The sequence below is a fragment of the Rhopalosiphum maidis genome, chromosome 1, assembly GCF_003676215.2.
Source record: "Rhopalosiphum maidis isolate BTI-1 chromosome 1, ASM367621v3, whole genome shotgun sequence".
In the NCBI taxonomy this organism is placed as follows: Eukaryota; Metazoa; Arthropoda; class Insecta; order Hemiptera; family Aphididae; genus Rhopalosiphum; species Rhopalosiphum maidis.
In genome coordinates this window covers 55619649-55644727 of record NC_040877.1, presented here as the reverse complement: position 1 = coordinate 55644727, position 25079 = coordinate 55619649, and the positions used below count along the sequence as shown (strand labels likewise).

General features: G+C 31.2%; 1 protein-coding gene across 1 annotated transcript; it reads right to left on the bottom strand.

Moving 5' to 3' along the window:
- Positions 1–1003: 1003 nt before the first annotated feature.
- Positions 1004–15447, bottom strand: LOC113548418 (putative uncharacterized protein DDB_G0268364). The gene is made up of 4 exons (XM_026949284.1): positions 15276–15447; positions 7149–7382; positions 4608–4796; positions 1004–2710 (listed from the first exon to the last, which is right to left on the bottom strand). The coding sequence occupies exons 1-4, from the start codon at positions 15328–15330 to the stop codon at positions 1989–1991; spliced, it is 1200 nt and encodes a 399-aa protein (XP_026805085.1). The 5' UTR covers positions 15331–15447; the 3' UTR covers positions 1004–1988.
- Between the last annotated feature and the right edge of the window lie 9632 nt (positions 15448–25079).

Here is a 25079-nt window from a genome sequence, read left to right as displayed (position 1 = left end):
TTAAACGAAAAAAATAACGAATTTAGTTAGTTCATATATCAATTCAAAAAATACCAGTTATATTCGTATAGAGACATAGCAACTTTTCATTAATACGTATATTGGTATATTGTATTATTTTCTATAAACAATAACATTTTTCAAAACGCTATTTAAATTTATGTTAAACTATTTGTATTTTGTACGACAACCCTATATTCACACCATTCAACAATACGTCAATATTGACTTTTATAATAATATTAATTGTTCATATTAATCAATAATATTATAATAATAAAATTCTTATGTCATATTGTATATACTATATAACATGATTAACTAATGTTAGTTAATCATGCTATATAATTTATGATTGGATTTTGGCAAATATTAATTAGTAATCGAACAAAATACTGCTAAAACAGCATATCCACAAACATTTTCCTGATCATTTTTAAAAACATAAACATTTTAATTTTAAACGATCTAAAATATTTAAAAACTCAACCCCTATCAACTTCGTATTGACACTTTTTCGTACACTTTTATATTATATTGTTACAACACAGTCAGTTTTCACTGATTCTGTAAGCTAATATATTCAACAAAGGTGTTTTTTTTTCTAACAATACACCAAGATCATTTAATCGATAGTAGGAACCAACAGGTTCGAAAAAATATGTTATTTTTACTATATTCAACACGAGCTCAGATATTTAAAAAATAATAAAAGCATTCGTTTATTTTAATTGCAAATATTTTAATTAATAATACACGCATTACAATTGTATAGATTCTTAAATGTATGTTAACACCATATTATGGAAAATAAGTGCTCAACGTACAATATTATATTATATTTTATATATTATACTAAATATTAAAACTTACCTTTAAATGGCAATATTATATATCTTAATAATAAACAATAATGTAACTATAATAAAACCTCTATTACAATAGCAAAATGTATATAAAAAAAAAAATTGTAAAAAATGTTGTACGATAATATACATACATACTTACAGAGTATTATATATTTTTTTATATATGTACGAGTATATAATACATTATATATTAATTATATTTAACGGAAACAGTTGTACAAACATTTCAACTTATTAAGTTATTGTTTATTATTAGAAAATAAAATGCGTAATAAATTCAGTCCTTTGGCAAGCAATTTCAAATTTGTATCAACACGAATAACATCTAAACGTTACACTCTTAAAAGTATACTATTATTATATCATATGAATGTGTTATACGAAGCGATTTTACGAGGATGCCCGACGTACACGTGTCACATATGTTGAATTCGTTTCATTCGACAGGTTTCAACTTTTGGCATATTTTTAATATTGTGCCTAGACCGACATGAATGAAATGATACAGCGACGATTTATTTTGAAAAAAAACCTGTAAATACGACCTTAAAACATAGTTGTTAACAGACCGTATACAAGGATACACAATTTGAGATAAGTTATATTTTTTGAAATAGATAAACGTTGGATAAACGGATACGGAAATCGAGTGGAGTATAAATGTATCGATAATGAATGTTTTATAGACGATCACCTTTACCATTTATGCATTTTTATAATAGGTATCTATGAAATGACTGTCGACAAAAATGTATTTTCAAACTCTCGATCGTAATTATTGAATACGCAATTTTTTGACGAAACTAGGTATGATGATTGACGTGTAGTTTTTATGGCGGTCATTATACGATATCGAATATATTTGCACGACTATCCTCAAAAAATCGCCTAATACTAACGGAAAATAAAATCGAATAAAAAAAGTTTTGTTGTAGGTATGTGTAGGTTATTCAAATTTTGTGAACAAAATCATTTCTGACAAAGGAATCGAATTCGATTATACTTTTGATGTAATAAAAAATATTCGTTTTCATTTTGAACTATATATTCTAATAATATACTAAATGTGTAGGTGTGTGTAGGTGTATCGACGTTAATTGTGCAGTGCAATAATTGTGTTTAGTGTTCGGAAAACGCGACCGGTACACTGACATCGTCACCGACATCGTCTTCGACGCCGCCGTACGATACCGGAGTGTTTTCTCTCCTCTGAACGGCGTGCTGTTGCTGTTGTTGTACCGGCAACGGGGGCAGTTGGAATTGTTGTGGTTGGGCCCGCTGTTGTGGCACAAACTGTTGCTGTTGCTGCTGTTGTTGCTGTTGCGGTTGTTGAACAGCCCTAGCGGCGGGTTGCTGGAACTGAGCCCGTTGTTGCTGTTGGAACTGTTGTTGCGGTAACTGCTGTTGCTGTTGTTGTGTAGCGGCAGGCAAATGTTGTTGTTGTTGTTGTGGTTGTTGCTGTTGCTGCTGTTGGAACTGCTGTCTCTGCTGCGGCTGACCGCCTTGACGCTGATGAAGTTGCGGTTGCTGCTGTTGCTGGTTTCGCTGTTGCTGTTGCTGTTGCTGTGCTACCGGGACGGCGGTAGCCTTAGCTTGTGCTTGTTGTGGCACGTTCTCTTCACCGTCGTCTTCGTTAGATGGCAAGTCATCTGGTGACGGGGCCGGTGTGGTTGGCACCTCACAATCCTCGGTGGGTGGCACAACGCACCTTAAAGTGCGCCTGTCGAACACCAACATGGCCGGACATCTTTGCAGCCTTGGGTAACCTCCTTGGCACTGCCAGTACCTATTGCACGACTTTCCTAGTGGTACGTTTCCGTTGGCATCTTCGTTACAAAGAGCTGAAACGCAAAACAACTCTTAATATAATGCATTTATGCACATCGTAAGAATATATATATTATACGAGATTTGTGTACACAAATGACAATAATGTTTGATCCACTTGTAAATAAAACATAGAACCTAGCACCCGATTTCGATAAAATGGGGCAAAAGAGGGAGAAATTACGCTAAAAAGTTAAAACCAAAATACTAGAAGAACCGCTTATTCGATGATAATAGTATTAAGAAAATTATTAATTGTTATGAATTCGAATAATTTTTTACTAAAAATGTTTGACTAAAAAACTATTAATATGATATTATTATAATATATAATATCTCGAAATTGAAAAAAAATTGTTTAGCATTATTTTTAACTGCGGATTCATTAAGTAGTTAATTTGAATCTAGGGTCCAAATTATATGCGATACAGCCTTGCAGTACGATACAAGATTCTTTTCGTTTTCGCATTTTAATTTTATTTCTACGGCCCGTGCGCGATTACATAACTGCAATAATACGATACATCCATCGATATACCTACATCATAATCGGTATACCAATACACATATAAAAGATACTTTGCATGCCGATTGTGTCAAAGCGTGCAGTCAGTTAGTTATATAACCCGTTAGATAAATTCGGGTCGATTCGAATGCTATGAACGGGCGAGTGTGACAAGTGTTGCTCGTATATGCTGCACGGCGTCGATTTATCGATAAATAAAACGGGATTTCTCTTTCAAATGGCATCCAATGATAAATTAACAACGAAATAATGACGAAAATTTACCCAAGGCGTACGTCGTATATTTGTTTTAAAAAACAATTCAATTCGATGGCTATGACGCAACAGCGACAATATTATGAGGTTATTATATGACTCGCGTGGATAATAAAAATATATTATAATATTATGTCGGCATAAATCTCAGTGTATTTCGTCCGCGAACGAATACCTCTTAGTCGGCTGCCAATTTTCTGAATAAAAACAACAATGAAAAAAAAGTCCGTAAACTGACTTATGTAAAATAGTATGCCTTTATATGTGTACAAGACCAGTCAGTGGTATTATTTGTTCAGTTCTCCACAACTACAAGACGTCAATCGGTGAAACTGCACGTCAAAACGTAACAATAAAAATACGGTATTAAAATGTTATAGTTCCGCCATAAAGTCCGAGTGTCAGACCCGCCGCTAATACGCGCGTATCGCACATAACGTATTATATCATCAGGTCGAGGCGAATTGTATTTTTCCGGTTATATTTTTGGTCGCAAATTATTATGTAATTCATGGATCGAGCGTATCAACGGGTAGCACGGGTATGTTATTATTATGATAATAGTTATATATTATGTAGACACACACGGTCGTCAATCGAGTTGCGCAGCCCGCGCCGGACACGATCTACCATCGCGGTACAAACGCCTCGCATGATTATATCATCGGTGACGACAAAATGGTGGTGAAAGCTCTCCAAACGCGGTAGGCAAGTATATCGATACGTCATAAGACGGCGTGGTCTACATTGGTCGGATTCACACAGCTACTTTATCTGTCGATTCTGTTGTGTCGTGCCCTAAAGTCGAGCTGCCCCAACTCTGGGAAATTCCAGGTAAACCGTGGTAAATGAACGATACCACGATTACAACGGCCAATCAGAATACGATAAATGCGACTCGACGCGACAGACGACGTAGCTGCGTGAACTCGGCAAAACGTGACCGTGCGTAACCAGTCCGGTATGCGGTACTCGACAGCGGTCGTCACACCATTTACTGAATATTTTCATGTGCTATCGAATGCGTATGTATGTGCGAATATTAATTTAACAGTTATAGGTACCTATATTTACAGTATAAATATATAACTAGTGCTTTTTTATATATATAATCACTGGTAGGTACTTACGGTGTTTTTGGCATCCATCGACATTCTCGGGCCAGTCACAAGAGTGAGTTTTCTCGTTGTACAACAATCCGCCGATGCACAGCTGTTCGGTGGCGGTGCTGTTCCAGCAAGTCCAGTACCGTGTGCAAGACGTCTCGTGACCGAATATTCCATACAACCAATCACAGTGTTCTCGGGCTATCGGACCGTCTGTGGAACGCAATACGAACGGTTACAACAATATCGATCGACAACTACCACAGTATTAAAATTTCAAAACCTATGGCCACATTCAAACTTGTAAATATCACATTCGTCCCAGCAAAGGACCATACCCTGTCAATCACAAATTATGTATAAATGTGCAAACAACTAACCCACAAACATAACATCTTAAACCAAAAATGTCAACAATCACCACCATCCAACCAATTCTGAACACCACTGAAAATCTGACAAAAACACGTTCATATGTAAATGTAACACAGGATCACCAATCATTCAAATCTCATTTTACTCATGTATGAATAACAATAAGATCTCATTTCTTGAATTTCTTAATGAATTTAAATCCATTTAAATCTTCTTGTATAACTCCTCACTAATGTCTCCTCGGCTCTCACAAAAGCATCATGAAGTTCTATCGTCAAATGGAACTTTCAAGTCTCCGTCTTTAAAAACAAATTTAAGTATAAAGTTAAGTATACACGGTTAACTATATTATTATTCATTATAATATGATTCAATAACATTGACCATTTACAGGGTAGCCAATGTTTACGCAGTCTTGTCGACAATTGTCGGTACATTCAATAATGGTTGTTTATTTTTAAAATGTGTATATTTTTTCGGCATACAGAAATGTACTTATAGAAATTTTAATTTGTTAACAAATTTCTCGTTGTTAAATTCAATGGATTTCAGTCAAGTTTCAATGGATATTTTGAAAAAATGTTAAAACACTTATTGTGTACATACAGCAAGTCAGAACGAGGTTAGTTAAAATCCAATTTATAAGTTCTACTTGTACGCTGTAGGTACATCACAACATTCACAACATACTTATTTTCGATAAGATACAATAACCAAACGTCAATAAAAGTCATTAATTCTTGTTGGAATTGTTTTATTAACTTGGAATACAATTGGTACAAGTGTCTATGCAATTTATTATCTAACTGTGTATGTTGTCTTTATATAATTTCATTAAGTAAGTTCAATATTATACTTACATTATAATATACTTTAAAATAAATATGTTAACCAAATGTCAGTCAAAACTCCAAGTTTATAATTGCAATGACTTAGCATATTATTACTCCAAGCATAGTATTGTATTTGATAGTCGAATTTAACTGATAGTATATGTGTCATATAGAACTTTCGTTTTTTTTTTAACAAACAAAAACATGGACTAACACGTAAATATTGATTAACATAGACGTTCAATATGCGGCAGCGTATTACAACCTGCAGTTGTTATTTATATGTCTGTGGGCAATGTACATAATAATAATTATCTTCGTAAGCCTTCAAGGATCGCGGGTTGTCGGCTGGAGAATTAGGTGAGCAAACTTCGTTTTAGCAATAATAGTAATAAAAGCAATATAGTACAATACACGACGCCGCGCGCGCGTGTTTTAAGACGATTACAATATATTATAATCGGCGTATGTTTATTATTATTATTGTAGGTACTATATTATATTATTGACGTGGATATTGCGGGTTTCGTGCAGCGATCGCCTGCCTCCCCGGGTGGGCGTCTAACCGCTTCGGGCGTCAGCATTATACTTTCACCTCCGCGCGATGACGGACTCGCCGTATAGCACGTAGCATAAGTATAATAATACTATTAACATTATACCGCATTCGTGCTGCACCTATGGAGAGGTCGGTCCGTTGGCTTGGATATCGCCGGAGGGATTTATACGAATATATAATATGTAAATAAAACGAGCGTGGAGGCCTGAGAAATAATGGGTTTATATGTATATTATGACATGAAAAGGGTTCATCGCATACACTGTAGTATATATAATATTAAGTAATGACACGAGGAAATCACGCAGAGCAACGTCATTAGAACGAACTTTGACGAAAAAAAGCGTGCAAGCTCCGATTTTGATTCATTGCTTTCGAATTTAAAAATACCGTCCCTAATATCCAGTCCCATCTGACAGTTTTTTTTAACCTACACCTATTCATGTCATTTTGAATTTCAAAAAATACTAAAATACTAACTATAGATCCTATATAATTGAAAAAAATGCTGCCCATGTAAACATAATCGTGATTGAATTAAATTGAAAAAAATACATAACGATTATAATGGACTTGATATTTATTATTTATATTGAATCGCATATAAGAAATAACACTAAAAACCGCATATTATACTATCTATAATCTCAACAATGCACACATGGCCTGTAAAATATCTTAACTTTAGTCTTTAAGCATAAACTGGAAACTATTCCACGACTTGCCTTATACATTGTAGGTTAGTATATTATTCTACGCAGAATATAATATATTATATTATTTTAAGAATTGTCTTACTAGCTTGAGTTTTTCCCTCGCAGTAATCCGCCCTCCACGGGTAGTCACATCCTTCGGTGACGCCCCTGTGTTTTCCCGCATAAACCAGACCGTTCGGGCAGTCGTACAACTCAGGCTGACCGTCCACGCATTCCCAATAACGATCACAGTAAGCCGCGTCGGCTACCACCTTGTTTTTGGCCTTACACGGGTCTTCCTGTATGTTGGACGACTTCAGTTGTTGCTGGCAGGAGCCTGAAAATGGAACATAATAGAGTTAAATAGAATAAGGTACCTAAGTATATTTCATGTTATTAAAATAACTACTCGCGTATTAAAACAATTAATATTATACTATACATATATATAATTATATCCCTGTATAAATATCAATATAACACCGATTGCCGGTATAACATCAGTCTATTCTAATCGGTATTCGGTATAAATTAATAAATAACGTAACAATAACCAGTAACAGACTGATTCCGTTAACCGGTTTTGTACAGTCGTACAGGTATTTTAACGCATCCTGTCGATGGGCCACGGCCGATGTGCAAGATTCGCCCAACTTTATTCGATCGATCCGCTCGTGTATCATTGTGTCTTGCACAATCATCAATAATATTCTTATTATAATATCACCATGAAAAAAAAACACTTAGCGGCGACTGCAGCCGTTTATATTAAAAATGCATATACTCGTACCTACCGAATTTACGAAATTAGAAATATTCGTCTATAGTGAACTACAATAGGTATGATGATATTCGATTTCGGGTCTTACGCCGTTTTTAAATGAAATAATTAGAAATTTTTTTACGGCGGTGTTACAATAAATTGTCTAGAATAGTTGATACGAAAGGCACGACGGCGTTTATTAATGCGTAAAACGCCGAAACGTGTATATTTATAACATCGTATAACCTTAACGTAAGAAATTATGACAATAATGTGATATGTTATATTAAAGTTTAAGTGGGATGGTGATCTTAAATAACAATTAATTCCATTCCAGATTGTTTTCGATTGTCACTTTATAGTCAATACTCAATATTTTAATGTACCTATACTACCATGGCTCAGTTACACGACAATACGCATGACTTATTTGAGTAGAAATTCTATAGGTCAGTGATAGCAGAGGTATTTTTTTTTACTTTCAATAAATTAATTGAATGATGTATAATATCATTTTTAATAACGATATTATATAACAATACTACTGGTCCCGCGTAAAAACATCTCTGAATTGATATAACTTGTAAGAATGACTTATATTGCTTATTCAATATGTATATCCCAAGCACGATGGTGTAAAAAAGTAAAAACTTTCGCTTGGAGAGGGTAATAACCCAGTTCTTTTTATTATATTCGTAATGGCTGTGACTTTAAACAAAAATCTACTTGTGCGTATTTATGGTTTAATATGTTTATAACTGCCATCGATATTGTTTCGATTCGATAATTTTCAAATGACACGGTCGTAGCACAATCGGAATGTATACATTAAAAATGCGACAGGGCAGTAGACGATTTTGATTATTTTTTTTTTCATTAAACTAAAACGACATCAACGAACGTAGGTACACGTTGCGCAATCTATTCGCGCGTGACCTTTTACACCGCGGCCGATTACATTCCCGTTGCAGTATATAAGCGCAACTCCGGGGATCGGCTTAAGTCGTAGTAACTTAGTACTCGCGTATTAGATATATAATACATAATGTACGCTCCGGATCCCACGGTGAAAGCAGTAACGACGGCGAGATAACTATACGCGTCGTGATCGGTTTATTTTTTCGTTTTTAAGAAGAAATGACCGGGTTACGTCACCCGCACCTAACCTTGCCGTCGTGCATATCAATATATTATATCATATATTATTTCACTCATCGGACGCTATTATAAAAATAGATATAGGCACACTGCAGACGGGTATGCCTTATGCACATCGTCTTGCACCTCCACAACATTATATATACTGTAACGTGCATGCGTAATGGTTATAATAATTATTATTATGACTATTATATTTAAATATTATTATTATTAATATATTAACGGCGTATATATGCACATAATGCACCTTTTAATTTTTAGAAAGCCGTGGTGGCGACGCTGTCTAAGACCTAAGTACACAGTATATACTCGGGAGATGTCTACGACGACGCCACTGCCGCTGACGGGTCACACGAAGTACATGACGATGCAGACGCGCATCCTATACGAAGCCGTTAAACTTTCGTATAATATACCTATATGTATATCGTCTGCCCCGAGTGCCCGAACGGTCGACTTGGCGTACACAATGAATCTATACACATTATGTTATGAGATTTGCATTGTCCGCGCGCGTTAGATAATAATGTTTTACTATACGTAAGTCGCATATATATATATTTATCGAGTATATATAAACACCGAATAGAAAGCTGCCGCTGCACGCGAACACAATGACGCGAGGGCGGAGGAGGGCGTGTCGTGCGCCGTTTTTTATTTATATTCTCTTTTTGTCACCGACTTCGACGCGCTAATTATTATTATTATTATTGTTATTATTGTCACTGCCGCCGCCGGTCGGTAATTATTTTAACAATAACGTTTCATTATTATTACGATCTTATTAGTTCTCCTCTCTCATCTTATCGCAATATGTATGTATATATTTATGTATCGTCATTACCGCAGTCTCGCAGTTATATCAGTTATTACGACTATCGACGTTGCCGTAATCATTGTTGTTGCTGAGGAATTATATATCAACGTATCATTATTAGTAAGAGCGGAGAATCTCCTGCACACATAGCTCCGGGACAATAATCGCGGACAAAAGGCGGACACAGAGAAATTGGAGGAACTCGAAATCATTTCGGCCGCGGTGCGTAACAAATCGTCTTAAATACATATATTGTCGAGTATTATAGCAAGACAACAATACCTCCCCCGCCTCTACGAGAGCACGCGTCTATCGTCTTCCAGCCGAGGTCGTTGCTGTGACGCTTAATAATGATAATAATATGCTAAGATACATTACATAGACTTCATGCGCGACGTGATAATCACGTTTAAATTGTGTAAATACACAACGACGATAATGTCTGCACAAACGCGACCGTTTCGTAAAAATCGATCAGATCCACCCACGTTTGGATACAGACGACAGTGATGTATAATTTCTTTGTGATTCTATTGTGCCGTTCGAAGTACTGATTGTGTCGTCGCCGCTGCCGAACGGAAGACAATTCAAAGCGCGTGAAACTTTCACCTTTTCGCTCATCTCCGTCGACCCGTCCGAATCATAACTGATGTTTCACACTCGTTATACGGTTTACTGCGCGCACACGCGATCACGCAAATCACTCTAACTGTTCTATACGACGTAATCGACGTAAATACTGTTTTAATAATCGCGTGTGACGCGCCACGAAGATGTCTTAAACGTTTATGTGGTCCGAAAACCGAGTAAACAATATAATTTCTGCTTTTCGAGTGCAATACCGGTGTACTATTGTGGAGAAAACTTGACCATCGTTTCGGTTGCACGCCGATCGTAAACGGGTAGAAAACTTAAAAAACGACTGCATCGGCTTTCCTCTCGCTGCGATAAACAATAATCGAGATGACGACCGATTTATGTACAAACTCACATTGACCGTGTTTAAGTAGTGTATACTCTCTTTTCTCAAGCCATGGTATATTAAAAACTGCACTTTTCAATTAACAGCCAATTATACTTTCATTAGCTCGAAAAATTGTTTTCACTCTGACGACGATAAAGTCATTATTAAACTCACCGTGCCGGTGTTTTTGTGTTTTCCATCAACACTTGGCTGGCGTTGTTATTTTTTATCTTTTTCACTTGCAAGACGTATCAGCATGGTATATATAGATATAATACATTCATAGTTAGCAAACTAACAACGTTAGAGTGGTATAGATGACGAGAACAAACGCAATAAAACACCTTGTATTACCCTGTAATTATATGATGTACAAGGGAGTTTCGATCGCCTCTAGAGCGGATTTCCAAGGTTGTAAACGAATTGATAATAACAATAACAATGTACACGATGCGCCTAATTTATACTGTTACTATACACTATATACACGCATAATAATAAAGATAGAAACCATGCGCGGTCTGCCGGTGCGAAAAATATATCATAAAAGGTCGAGGCCGACGCGGTCAGTCGTCTCTCATCGTCGTCGCGTTTAATTACGTTTGCATTATTATTTGCACAATAATACGTATTATATTATTATTCAAAAACATAACTTTGCCTCTGTGTATGTGTGTGTATGTGTGCGCGTGTGACTATTAATTTGCACACGGATCCGTGTGAATACATTGCGATACTATAATATACTCAATACTCATATTATAATATGTAAGTGTCGAGTGTATGTTTAGGGATGATATTGTGTCCACGATGAGAATATGCGTATATAAGTACTACTCTTATATTATAATACATGATATACATAATATATTAAAATATTATTTGCCATGGTTGTGCAACGAGGACGATTTAAAAATGTTTATAAAAAATACCAAATAATAAAACGACAAGTATGCGAAAAAGACGCCGAACGCGTTATTAAAAAAAAATAACAAACCGGATTGTTTACGTTTTTGTAATCGATTATTCGACAATCACACACGAATTCATACAGATTTCGCAATCCATCGGTTGATGCAATGCAACAACAACAATGTGATGATAATGATGATGGTGGTACATTAAACACAGGATAATTTACCAAACACGCTAATCCCTCCTTTATTTTAATAACTATTTCAGTTATTCAAAATATCTGATATTTTTGATTTTTTTTTAAACTCTATTACTATGTACTTATAGACCATAATATCTTTAAATTATTTGTTCTACACTTAAAGAGTTTCTGTAAAGATGCAAACTTCTGTTTTTCAAATTAGATTCCCCGTTGGCCCGTTCTACTGTACATTTTTTAATAGATAATTTTTTCTGAAAAGTTTAACGTATCAAAATCAAAATTTGGACGAGCAGTTTTAAGTTTTTTAACTTAATATACTAATAGTATAAACATAAAGATAGGTTAAGTTTATAACAAAATTATTTAATTATTTACAGTAAACAAGAGGACTTAATACCTATTTAAAAAACAGAAGTTTGTAGTTTGTATCACTACAGAATTCAGAATATTCTTTAAGTAATACAAAAAATCTCAATAATTTAAAAAATATGGTTGTTAAGTATGATTAAATATTCCTGCTGGCTGCTAACATCAGAATTTGAATAATTTCATTATTAAATGAAAAAATATAAGGATGAACATGCTTAGTGAATCGCTCTATATTATATTGAACTATAACAATGATATATTGATGATGGTTATGATGATCTACTTTCAGGCCATTTCGATCACACCTTTGTTGGGATTATTACAATAATATTACAATCATTAAACCATTACAATCGTATTCACTACGGGTATTATTAAAATATACCTATATTATTAGCACGTAAATTATATATAGACCGTGTATATACGTTGACAGTTTCAAATTGTGTTAAAGGGCGTCACGTTATCGCAGCTGATGGTGATAAACTCTCAGCAGTACTTGTCTTGAAAATTAATTGTCTATTAGATATAATTTGCGCAATTTTGAGTTTTTTTTTTTTTAAATTAATCGTAAAATAGGTTTGAATGACAATTAATATGCATAAACAGATAAATTTAGGGCGATTGCATGAACTAATAGTTTGTGATATAACCGCTATGGTTATATTAAGTTATATTATAGCTATACTATAGTGTATACGGTATTATATTGTATCTATAATAATAATTTATATATATATCCATGATGTTTACTTCCTATGTAACTGCAGCTGCAGAAATTCTATCAGAACGGACTGTAGCAGATTTCTAGCGTGCGTTAACATCTAATCTATATACGAAATATAATATATATTTATAGCCTATATGACAGGTGACATGTATCCAATATAATAATATAAGATACAAATAATATTAATATATTGTGTTCGCAAGGTGCGGAATACGCCGCATTCCTATTAGATCTAGGAAATCATAGGTTTTTATTAAAAACATGACGTAAATATATGTTGTACAGAAACGATTTTACGAAACCAGTCGAAAGTGAAAGTTTGCATCTTTGACAGAACGTTGTCGGATACAAAAATATGTTCTTAATGATATTTAAGCGAAAAATGTATAAATAATAATGATATATTATATCCTTCTCCTCTCAACTGATAAATACATTTTGCAGCTACTTTTGTTTAATTATAATAATTATGAGTCAAAATTATAGTAGTATACATAATACTTATTTTTTTAATTTTTTTTTAAACCTATACTTGGCAATACGTTATTTAAAACCATTATTTTTATTTTTTATTTTAGTATTTAAGTATTTTTTTTTTTTAATGTTTTTAATATTTATATAGAGAGAGAATCCGGAATCGCTATAATGTCATCTGTTTTATTTTAATGTATTCTTAATAAGTATTTGAACCTCATAAGACATCCATTGGAAATTCATTTTAAGTTAGAATAAATTTATTTTTGTCTATTAGTTCCGCCTCTTCGTTGTTGGCTTTTAAAAAATTACCCAACTGCTACATTCATCACAATCGGTAAATAATGAAGTTTAGAATTATATCCTTATGTAAAATAAAAATATGTCGATATCAATTGTTATCGTAAAAATATATACATGTTTATATAATAGTACCTATATTGTAAACCCGTCAAGTAATTATTATAAAGCGTAACCATGTTACATATTATTGTATAGGATAACATGAATATTTTTGAATTGACAAAATATACAACTTGTCACTTATAAATTTAAGTTGAATAACAACGATTTTAGTTTCTATACCGGTTTCAATTTTTTTCGTACATTCACATCAGCAAACGATTAATCATATAATATATTACCTCAAATAATATTTTCCTTAAACAATATGACGTCGTAAAAAAATAAAACTTCCGATCCTACACAAACCATTTAGCATTTACAGTGCGCATTTGTCATAAATAAAATATAGTACATTTTTCTTCGTCGGCGAATACATCTCCATTAAGATTTTTAACCATTATACCTATCGTTATTATTGTTAATGCAAAATAAAACAAAAATGCATTAAAATATTAAATACCTATTAAGATCTTTTAATGGGAAATAAAGTAATTTGTTTAAATATTTTCCAACAACTTATTTTTTTACGATTTGATAACATTATGAAATACAAATTTATCTTAAACAATAAAAACTACACTAAATGCTATAAGTCTTATAAGCCTAATTTTGCTAAATTCATTAACAATAATAGATTTTAAAAAAATCATATTAAATTTAACAATCATTCTAATCTAAAATTATTGTTGGGTGTTCTTTTGTTAATAATCCAAATAAAAAATTTAATATTAATTATTCTTTTTTAAATAAAGTATCAATAACTAATCAAGATTTTTTTTATCACAAGGTCAATATAACCACAAGTACTACTATCAGGTTCAAAACTAGAAACAATGGGGTAACAAAAAATTAATTTGAAATAAACTTTAATCTTAATGAAACTTGATTAACTCGATATATTATTTAACATATTCGAATATTCTTTAGGTACACGGCTTATGGTTATAAAATAAAAAAAAAATCATGATGAAATTAGCGTAAGAGAGAACTTTTACACAAAAATATATTACTATGCATTTGTCTATAACTAACTAGTAAATAAAACCGATAAGAAACTTGATTTACTACATTATATGGTATACGTTATATATTATGAAGTATAGCGACCAGGTCGTGATATTTAGATTTCGAGAGATGTGTTGAAGTTTTTGCAATACGCGAAATACGCCATTGTAGTTAGGAATGCACAACGAAAATTATTTCCGTGTAAACTACAATACGAGATATTATTATTACAGAAATAATCGGCGGATATCCAAGAAGCGATTTTATGCATTTCATAAGTATAAAAATGTTGATGCAATTCGCCACGGAATATTCAAAGGGTAATATTAAAATTATATAACTCGTATGCCTATCTTCCTGACTTACTGTTAATCTATAATATAATAACATACGTGTTTAAAATAATAATAAAATTGTTCACTTACATTGTTGAACCAGGTAAGTGGTGAGAACCACCCACAGACATGTGTTGCGCTTCATCGTTGTCGCGGAAATAATAATGAGCAGTAACTGACGGTGCAAGAAGGCGGTCGTGTTCGACGACGATGGACGCGACGTCGGACAGCAGAGGAGGACAAACGCGACGATGGAGAGGAAAAACGAAATATAATAAAGCTGAAGACGCCGCCGCCTCGGACGATAGGGAGAGAGATGAAAGTGAGAGACCTTGCGTTTATATATACACATATAAATATATATATCTATATACATACATAATATTATACGTATATGCGTGTACAGGTGGTTCGCACAACATCAGATCCCACGACCCATCTCTCGTGAATTTATTATACATTTATGTATATTTTACCGTGTACGAATTACTATACTACATAATAATAGTTGTACTATACATATTACGTGTTACGCATCGCATTATTACGTGTACAATGTTGTTAAATAATTTTTTTTCAAATTTTAATGAATGTATTCTGGTACTATATGCCGTTCGGAAATAATTTAAAAACCAAAAAGTTCGCGTTTCATAAAAAGATATTTTTAGGTCTAAATATTGCACCTTCGTACCTAAAGACGTGATGAGTCACTTTTTCGTTTCCACTTGGTAAGAAAAAATAGCATATAAGTATAAATACACATGGTATGAATCAATAAATCACACATCCCATTAAAAAACAAAAGAAAGAAAGAAACGTAAAAATAATTATAATTTTATGAATAAAAATAGATTAACCATTTTTTATACTTTCACGTTGAATCTCGAAGCTTATTATAGTTTATTTATTTTTTGTAATTATTTTGTATTTATTATTGATCTGTATTCTAAAATAATATTGTATAGTAATAATTTACTAGCTATTCCCATTTACTGTATTGCCCGTAAAAAATACATCTGTGTTCAATGTTGTTGCCTAATGCTAACATTTAGCGTAACGGCAATAGATAAACAATATTTTTGATTTTCTATTTCTTCCCACAGCCACACAGCAGATTATGTTACGGTTAGACAGCTTTACGATTATGCCACAATGAACGTTTAGTCTTACGTCGTATGAAATTTCGCTTTTCAGTGTTAAAACAGTTCTTGAAGTAAAAGCTCACACTCGCAAGTAATCAACTTACGTTGTTGTGTGTCTCGATCTTCAGATGTTTCAGCAGCTCTTGAAGTAAAGGCTCTAATTCGGTAGGTTACCCGGTTTGCGTCACGCTCTTCGGATATTTTATCAGATCTAATCACATGTCTGACTGATCAATGATCATCCAATATTTGATCTTTTTGGTGGTATTTTATATAATTTCCAATACAGTGAAACTTTGATAGGTCGAAAACCTTGATAAGTCAAAATAAATGCCATTTCCTTGCAAAACCCTTGATTTCTTGAAAGAAAAACTATAGATAACTTGACCATTCTGAGTTTTGATTATAGACAAATAACGATGGATAAATTTTATAATTTATCAAATCTGCTTGTGCGTTCCGATAATTTAACCTAGTCGTATTTATTATATATATTATTGTATTTTTCATTTGGTTTATTTTATTTTCACTTCATTCAGTATTGTCAGTTGCGACAATGGTGGTATTCTTTACAAGCAATGCGCATTGGATAATATAATGTGTATGTATATGTCTAATGGAAATTAGTAAAAATCCGATTCATCTCCGTTTGGTGATGTGCGTCGTCATTACCAGTGGCGGATCCAGAGAGGGGCGATTGGGGCGATCGCCCCTCCCCCGTTTTCTCAAAAACAATAGTTTAAGTCACTGATTTTAGTTTTTGACGTAATTATACTTCAAGGGTAACAAAATTATAGTGATATATTTTTTTATTACTATTATCTACTATAAAAAATATTTTTTTTATTCTGTACGAGACTGTGGAAAGTAACATATGTATGTGCCTCAATAAATACTTTATCAAAATTAATGTATGCCCTTTAAAAATCGCCTCCCCCCCCCGTTATCTTGGCCTGGATCCGCCCCTGGTCATTACACAGGCTATAATTTTGTATTTTGTTTTTTAAAATCGTATTGCTGTATGTTTTTATAATATAAGTAATACAATATAATGTGTACCATGTATATAGTTCAAAATTTATTTTATTTTATTTTCTCATTCCAATTTGACGTACACTCTGTTTTAATAATTTCTGAATCTAAGAATGATGAAATTAATCAACGGGGAAACCCTATCATTCCTTGTTTAATTCTTATATTATTTTATATTGTTACTATAACTATTTTTATGTTGTTATATTTGTATTTTTTAATTTTATCCATTTTCATAATGTAATTTTTCTTTTTAAATTGATATTAAGTGCTATCCGTATTGTTTCAATATGAATTGTAACGATGATAATAATAATATGCTATTCGTGTATAAAAATGTCAGAGGTTCCATTATTTTTGTATATTTTAGTTAAACAACTAAATGTTTCATCATAAAACATGATAATAATAACTCAAATTTAATAGTTGCAAAAAAAATGTTTTAAAACACTAGACGTATTTTTTTTCAACCCCGAACTTCTGAGTCATGAATGTTATTTGATATACTTGCGAGAGTGTAGGCGTGTTCCTGACAATCTATAAACAATATATTATATTATTATAATATTCAATAGATTTATAAACAATTGTTGCAAGTAGGAGATTTATAAGCTAACTCCAGATCTGAATGATCTGATCATATTATGAACTTTGATCGGCCAATAACTTTCTCGATTACTTAAACAGATAAGCGTTTAAGTCGGACACGCAGACGATCTTTTTCCTTGGCCTGCAGGCCTTATGAAAGTGTGACCTTAGAACTTACAATTTAATACTCTAAACCGAATATATATAACGTTATATTGTAGTAATTTTGGATATAATAACTTGTCTATAGCTAAGGAAGCTAAAGGTTAACGCAAGAACTATATTATGGTATTATTATAATACTATAGTGTTTATTGATATCGATGATAAACGCATTAACATAATAATAATATGTTTGTTGTCAAATTTTCGTATTGAATTTATATCATCAATACGATATAGGATGTCGTCAAGTAACCTCAACTTGTTATTTATCACAAATAATTTCATTCAAATAATTAATACACCTATTATAGCGACAATCAAAATTTATCTACTATCAAAATATATACTAATACACAAATAATTAGGTATTTTGAAAACAATATAGTATATACCTACTACTACAAACCTACAATGCGTTATTATAATATGATTCAGTGGATCCATCATTTCGTATTATTACATATTACAATGTAAAATACTATGTAATATGACGTTATTTTTATGAATTAATTATCTGATAAAAAACATATTTTGAGGATTGAGTGTACACGTCATATATTATGTACCTAACTACACGCCATACAATAATTTTAGAAATTAAACACAATATTTAAGTGTATGAAATATAACGAAAATGAGCTGAATTTAAATAACGCATTAAACGTCACAATAATTAATGATTATTACAAACTATATTTCCTGCATGTCGAAAAAAATATAACTTTCTATATTATTTCCGAATTTTTATGACGAACAATGTGTAATTATTACTCAAACGATTTAAAATAATACGATTACACGTAGAACTACAACACTTATAAGAATGTAAAGAAAGTAGACAAATAATGATAATTAAAATGATATCACAGCGTTATTGGCGCATTGTTGTTAAAAAAAAGACATACCGTAGCTATTATCGTTCACTCGGATAGCAAGTAAAAATACAATTATTAAAAACAACTATAACATATAACATAATAATTGCATCTTGTAAACTATTACGTTTTAAAATAATAAAAGATACATGACATAATATACATATATATATCGTAATTCAATATAATTATTTTAATAAGTATTTTATAATATAGGTACAGTACCGTTTTGATCTATCATCAAATGTCCGTATATCAGTGGACGCACGTATATAGAACTTCGTTTATTAATAGTAATCGTTGTATTATTATCACTTACATAATACGAGTCTTAAAAATGACTGAAACAATCATCAAAAATCTTGTGGGGGAATCGACATTTTCTCACTGCAACCGTTCACTAATCTTCGCAGTAGTGAATAGTATAATGTAATACAATCTTAACAATTTCATTCAAAACTGACGTTTTACATTTTGCGAAATTGTGTTTTTATTTTTCTTTCAGTAGATAATAATCACGCATTATTTTGATTGAACACTGGTCATGAATAGTCCAAAGACTTTCGTGCATTTACTTATTTTTTTAATTTTATTTTTCGGTCAAATGTAATATATATAATAATATGTACTACGCGTCTTACGCTGGATAAGCACGAAATTCGCATTTCGTAATTACGCTGCGAACAAAATATTCTTAACGAATATATACCTGTCTATTCGAATGTGTATTCACGTTGTCTTGAGGTCGTAGTTTTGATTTTTTTTTTCGAAAAATTATGTTCACTCGTGAGAAATGTATTAAACAACAATAGATAATTAGTTCTGAATTTGTAATATTTAAGAGATGCCTCCGATTTATTGTTGACTGCACGTAATGAAAACCCCAACAAATTATTCGTTTGAAGTGATTTTATATTTAATTTTTAAAAAATATATCGATGTTTTCTATAAAATAGTCAAGACGATAACAGTAAATATATATATATATATATACAATGTTGCGCGAATGTAATATATTTAGTATGGATGAAAGTTCTTAATATATTTTCTGGTTTCGATTTACAGCGTGTATATATATTTATAATATATTAAGATTATGAGCTATACGTATATTATATATACTTACATAATTAAATTATACTACAAACTGCAATTACAGAAAAGGAAGTGACAAAAATTGTCGTGTCAACAAATTGACCAGTGCAAAATAAGAAATTTAAACATAATATAATATTTTGTCTGAAATAAATTTCTAAATTTTAGGAATACAATAAATAATAATACAAACATAATTTAAAACACATTAGTCGGAAAAAATGCGTATTTTTATTAATGGCCATTCGCGTATAATGAGAACACTATATAAACTTTATATGCGTCCGAATATTAATTGTCGCCATAGATTACAGATGATACAAACTATGGCCTTAAGACGTTATTAATTAATAATTACTATAAAATAGATATACGTATGTATGCATTTTTATACTATAGGATCGAATTATTTTTCGGTATACGTCACACTGCGCAGACAGTAGACAAAAAACTATTAAAACGACATTATAAACACAATACCGTATAGACATAAAGTATATAATATATATACATACTTATTATTGTAACACATATATATTATATATATTATAATATATATAAACATATACGCGCTTACCATCAGCTATTGAAATATTTTCTTTAAAACAGCATATATATATACATACAGCATACATTTACAATGGTTATAGTCATCATTGTCTGTAATATTCGTGTCCAAGTTATAACATAACAAAATATATAATATAAAAACCAATGGCGACGTGTTCGGGAAGTAACTAAAATATTATGTATTGTGATAAAAGTTAATTTTTTCTCCTTCGACTTCCGCGCATGGTTTTATATAATTCACCAACACTATTCCTACTGGCTATAATAACATAAGGTACCTAAATGTATACTGCTACATTGACGAGCTGGGACAGCATTTTTAGGGGTCGTGACCCCTGTAGTTTTTTGGTGACGATGGTGATCGTAGATAAATGAGTATTATAGTAGAATATATAATTATTTTGTACTTTACACAACAATCAACATATATTATGAATACTACAGTAATGTATACAAACCATTATATATATATATTTATATCTCCAACTTTCATTAATTCTATATCTAAACATTTTAAAGCAGTAAGTATACCTATATCGACTATATCAATAGCTTTGTTTTAAAAAAAATTGTTCGTAAATATGAAAAATGTATGAATCGATAATAATGCTTGATAATTAAATACCAGGTTCCTAATAATTTGTTTCTTTACCAATTAAAAATATCAAAAATTTTGATTGTTTTATTACAAAAATGAATAATTGTAGAAATTTAAATCTTTTTTTTGCCAAGTGTTTATATGATTATTTTATTTTATTTTATTTTATTACTCTTTTTGAGCAACTTATAAATAAATGTCTATAAATATCTATAGACATTTGACATTTTTAATTTTTTACTACTAATGACGAAAAAAGTTCAGAGTCGAAATCCTTAAAAATGTAATATAAGATATACCACATAAGTTTTTCTTGTATCAGTATAAAATATATAAAATTACAAAGGCCAAATTTTTCTTTTTATGCATTTGAAGTTAAAATTTTTGTAAAATTTATCAAAATTACGAAAATTTAAAAGCTATTAGTATTTAATTGTGAAAAATGCATAACATCTTACATTTTCTAGAACTCAAAATTCAAATTTAACATATTCATTACAATGACCCAATCAATACTTTATGTTCAGTAGAGTAGTACCTACTGCCTATTTTTTTTTTTAAGTACTATGAAAATAATAATATGATAAAATAATTAAATAAATAAAATAGAATGCTAATTATTATAATTAAGTACTTAACTATTATGTGAACCTAACCGATAGTTGAAATATTTTATGGAAATTTCTAAACATCTTATACCTGACGTTCGTCATAGCTTTATGTACGCAAATGCCTATAGAAAAATCGAGCCGCTGCACATATTAGACTAAAGAAATAGAAATAATTCCAAACTCGCGAATATTCTTGATCTTTAGATTATGACATCACCCGGTGTATTAATATATTACATGCACATTATATATTTTTCATGTCATGACGTATAATACAACATTATTATAATCGCCATCTGTCGGCCGTTTTGTTAACGCAAGCACTAATCGTACCCAATAGGAATCGCGGTTTCGTAATATTATTATATTATGCTCGTTTACGCGTTGCTCTTCCTATATAGGTAGCGAGCCTCATGAGCTCATAACATTTCGTACCTTCTATGCACAACTACATTACCTATAGGTAATATAACTGCATATTATTATATTATATATTATAAGCTCGTTTGGCATTTTTTTCCTCTATACTCGCGTCGTCGACAATGTCGTTTCCGTCCGCTCGAGGCCAACAGAACGAGTTCGCGATTACGCAATAAATCTAATATACGTATTATATATATAATATATTTTATGCTATGTGCAGGCGTATCGCTTATAAACGTCATTTGTGTATCGGGAATTTAAAACGAAAGAAAGCGAGATTTTAAACGACCCATCGACGATTCGTTAATGTAATGGTCACACCTTATTTAGTAAATTACAATAATATATTATCATATAATTATTAAATTTGTTCTCAACGTTATCGTAACGTTATTATATTATAATATATTGTTTAGGTAACGTGCGCCTTACTATTTCGATTTTTGAAAGAAGTTAGACATTATGTTTTCGTTATATACAGCAGATAAGTCTTTACTATAAATTTTATCGTTTTCTGTAGGTTTCTTGTTTTTTGTTTTTTAATTAGTAAATAACTAATGTCCCAGGGTCCACTTAAAAGTGAATGTAATATAGCATTTATTGCTTATCATTTTTTTATGTAAAAATTGCATACATTGTTGTACATCGCATCAAGTTATCTCATTCAAAAAATAAATGATGAAATGAAAAATTTAAAAACAGAAAAGTCTATGTAAATTATTAGTAAAGTCGTTGATAAAATGAAATTTATTTTCAAAAGTCTTATTCAATACAAATCGACTTTACTATGGCATGTTGGCCAAAATGCACATACTTTAAAAGAAATTAGTAAATATAAAGAAGTCGTATCCGACTTCGCAGCAGTGACATGTGCATGAGTGTGAAAGTCACATGTCATGAATCATGATAGGTGAACAATATTTGCACGCGTACTAATAATAATTTTCTACGAACACTACTTCACTGCAATCAGTGCAATCCACAGCCAGTAATTACACACTTCCTTCGTAATGCCTACATTGAACTCCTTTAGCAAAAAAAAACTGTTTGCAATTGATTTACAGATCGAAAATTCTACATAAATATGGCCAATGTTTAAAAAAAACTCATCGCGCCTGTATGATCTTTGCTGTTTATTAACATATGTCGCATATCATTACATAGGGTAATTGAGTAATTATTCCTACTTATGCACTTGAATAGTATTATAATAATCGATAGTTATTTCCTACTTGTATTGTTGTACTTCATCGACGACAGTAGTGTACTTTTAGTAGCCTAAATACATCACCGTTTGATCATAATTTCGTGATTGAAATGTATAGAAAAAAATAGTAATGATTAAGAAATAGACCTTACGTTTTAATAAAATCAGACTACACATATAGCGTGTATATTTATTTTTATGTTTTTTAAATGATTGCCAAAAGTTTTTCATTTAAGTTGATTGACGAATCGTTCTGCCTCCCATTCACCTAAACACGCAAGTTGCAGTATTTATTTTTTTATTATTATTATTAAATATACTTATATGTATGTGTTTAAACATCTTTACCAGATCAGCGGTTCATTTAGCACCTGCGCTACCACTAGTAAGCCTCTCTATTTTTCTCTGTCTAGGATCCATTCTAATGTTGCACTCCCGTCTGCCAGTCTTATATTCTTTACTACGCATGTCTTTCCATCTTCTTCTTGGCCTTCCTAGTCGACGTTTCTTATTTAATTTTCCTGTTAAGTCGTTAGGACATTCCTTGATACATTTCCATGTCTCAGCCACTCTAAACATTTATACCTTATGTATTTAAGTATATTGCCATATTGAACTATTAAATATAGTTTTTTTTTATATATATCTATAACATTTTAAAACTTCTTACCAACAAATATTTTATAATATACTAATAGAAAAAAGTAAGTGATAGAGGTTATAAATTTATTTATTTTACTTATTAACTTAAGTAACTTTTTTCCATAAAAAATACATTTTTGATGGACAAAGTAATAAATTACAATGCATATAATATTATAGTTTTTTAGAAACATCATTTTTAACTTTATTTGACTATTTGAATGAATTGAAAATTGTTTTTTTATTATTTTAAATCTTGTAGAAAAATCTCTAAAAAGTATTTAACATTAAATTGATCACACCAGGAGATTATAGAAGTTGATTATAGATATTAAGGATTGATGTTCCATTTTGACGGCCAATGATTGATAGAAAGAAAAAAGTACAGACGGATATTTATAATGACGATTATCAATCGAAAAGAATAAGATTTAAGTTAGAAAAATGGCTTCTAAGTTATATTGTTGACTCGGTGATACGATAAGAAAAGGATTTTCGTAATAATTTATAGTAGTGGAAAAATAATTGCTGCTGTTAGCTGTATCTATTCTTTAGGATTAAATGGTGTTTGGCTAATTTACTACCGTTTACAAAATACGATCAATGTTCATCAGCATATAATTTTCAAACAATAGATTTAAATTTAAAAACTATACTTTTTAAGTACTTATTAGTTATTATACATTTATATATTAAATAGCTTAAATAAAAACCACAATAATAATATATGTAAATAATATGTATAACGTTTCAATTTCAAAATAAATTATAATTTGCATATTATAATTTTATAAATTACCATATAATATATTTTAATACATAAGGACATAAGGTATGAACTACCAAGCATGCTCACATTCGATTTTTCCTTTAATTTATTCAAATTCTGAGGTTTGGAATTTTAAACAATAAACTCGAATATCATTATATTTTTAATTAGATTTTT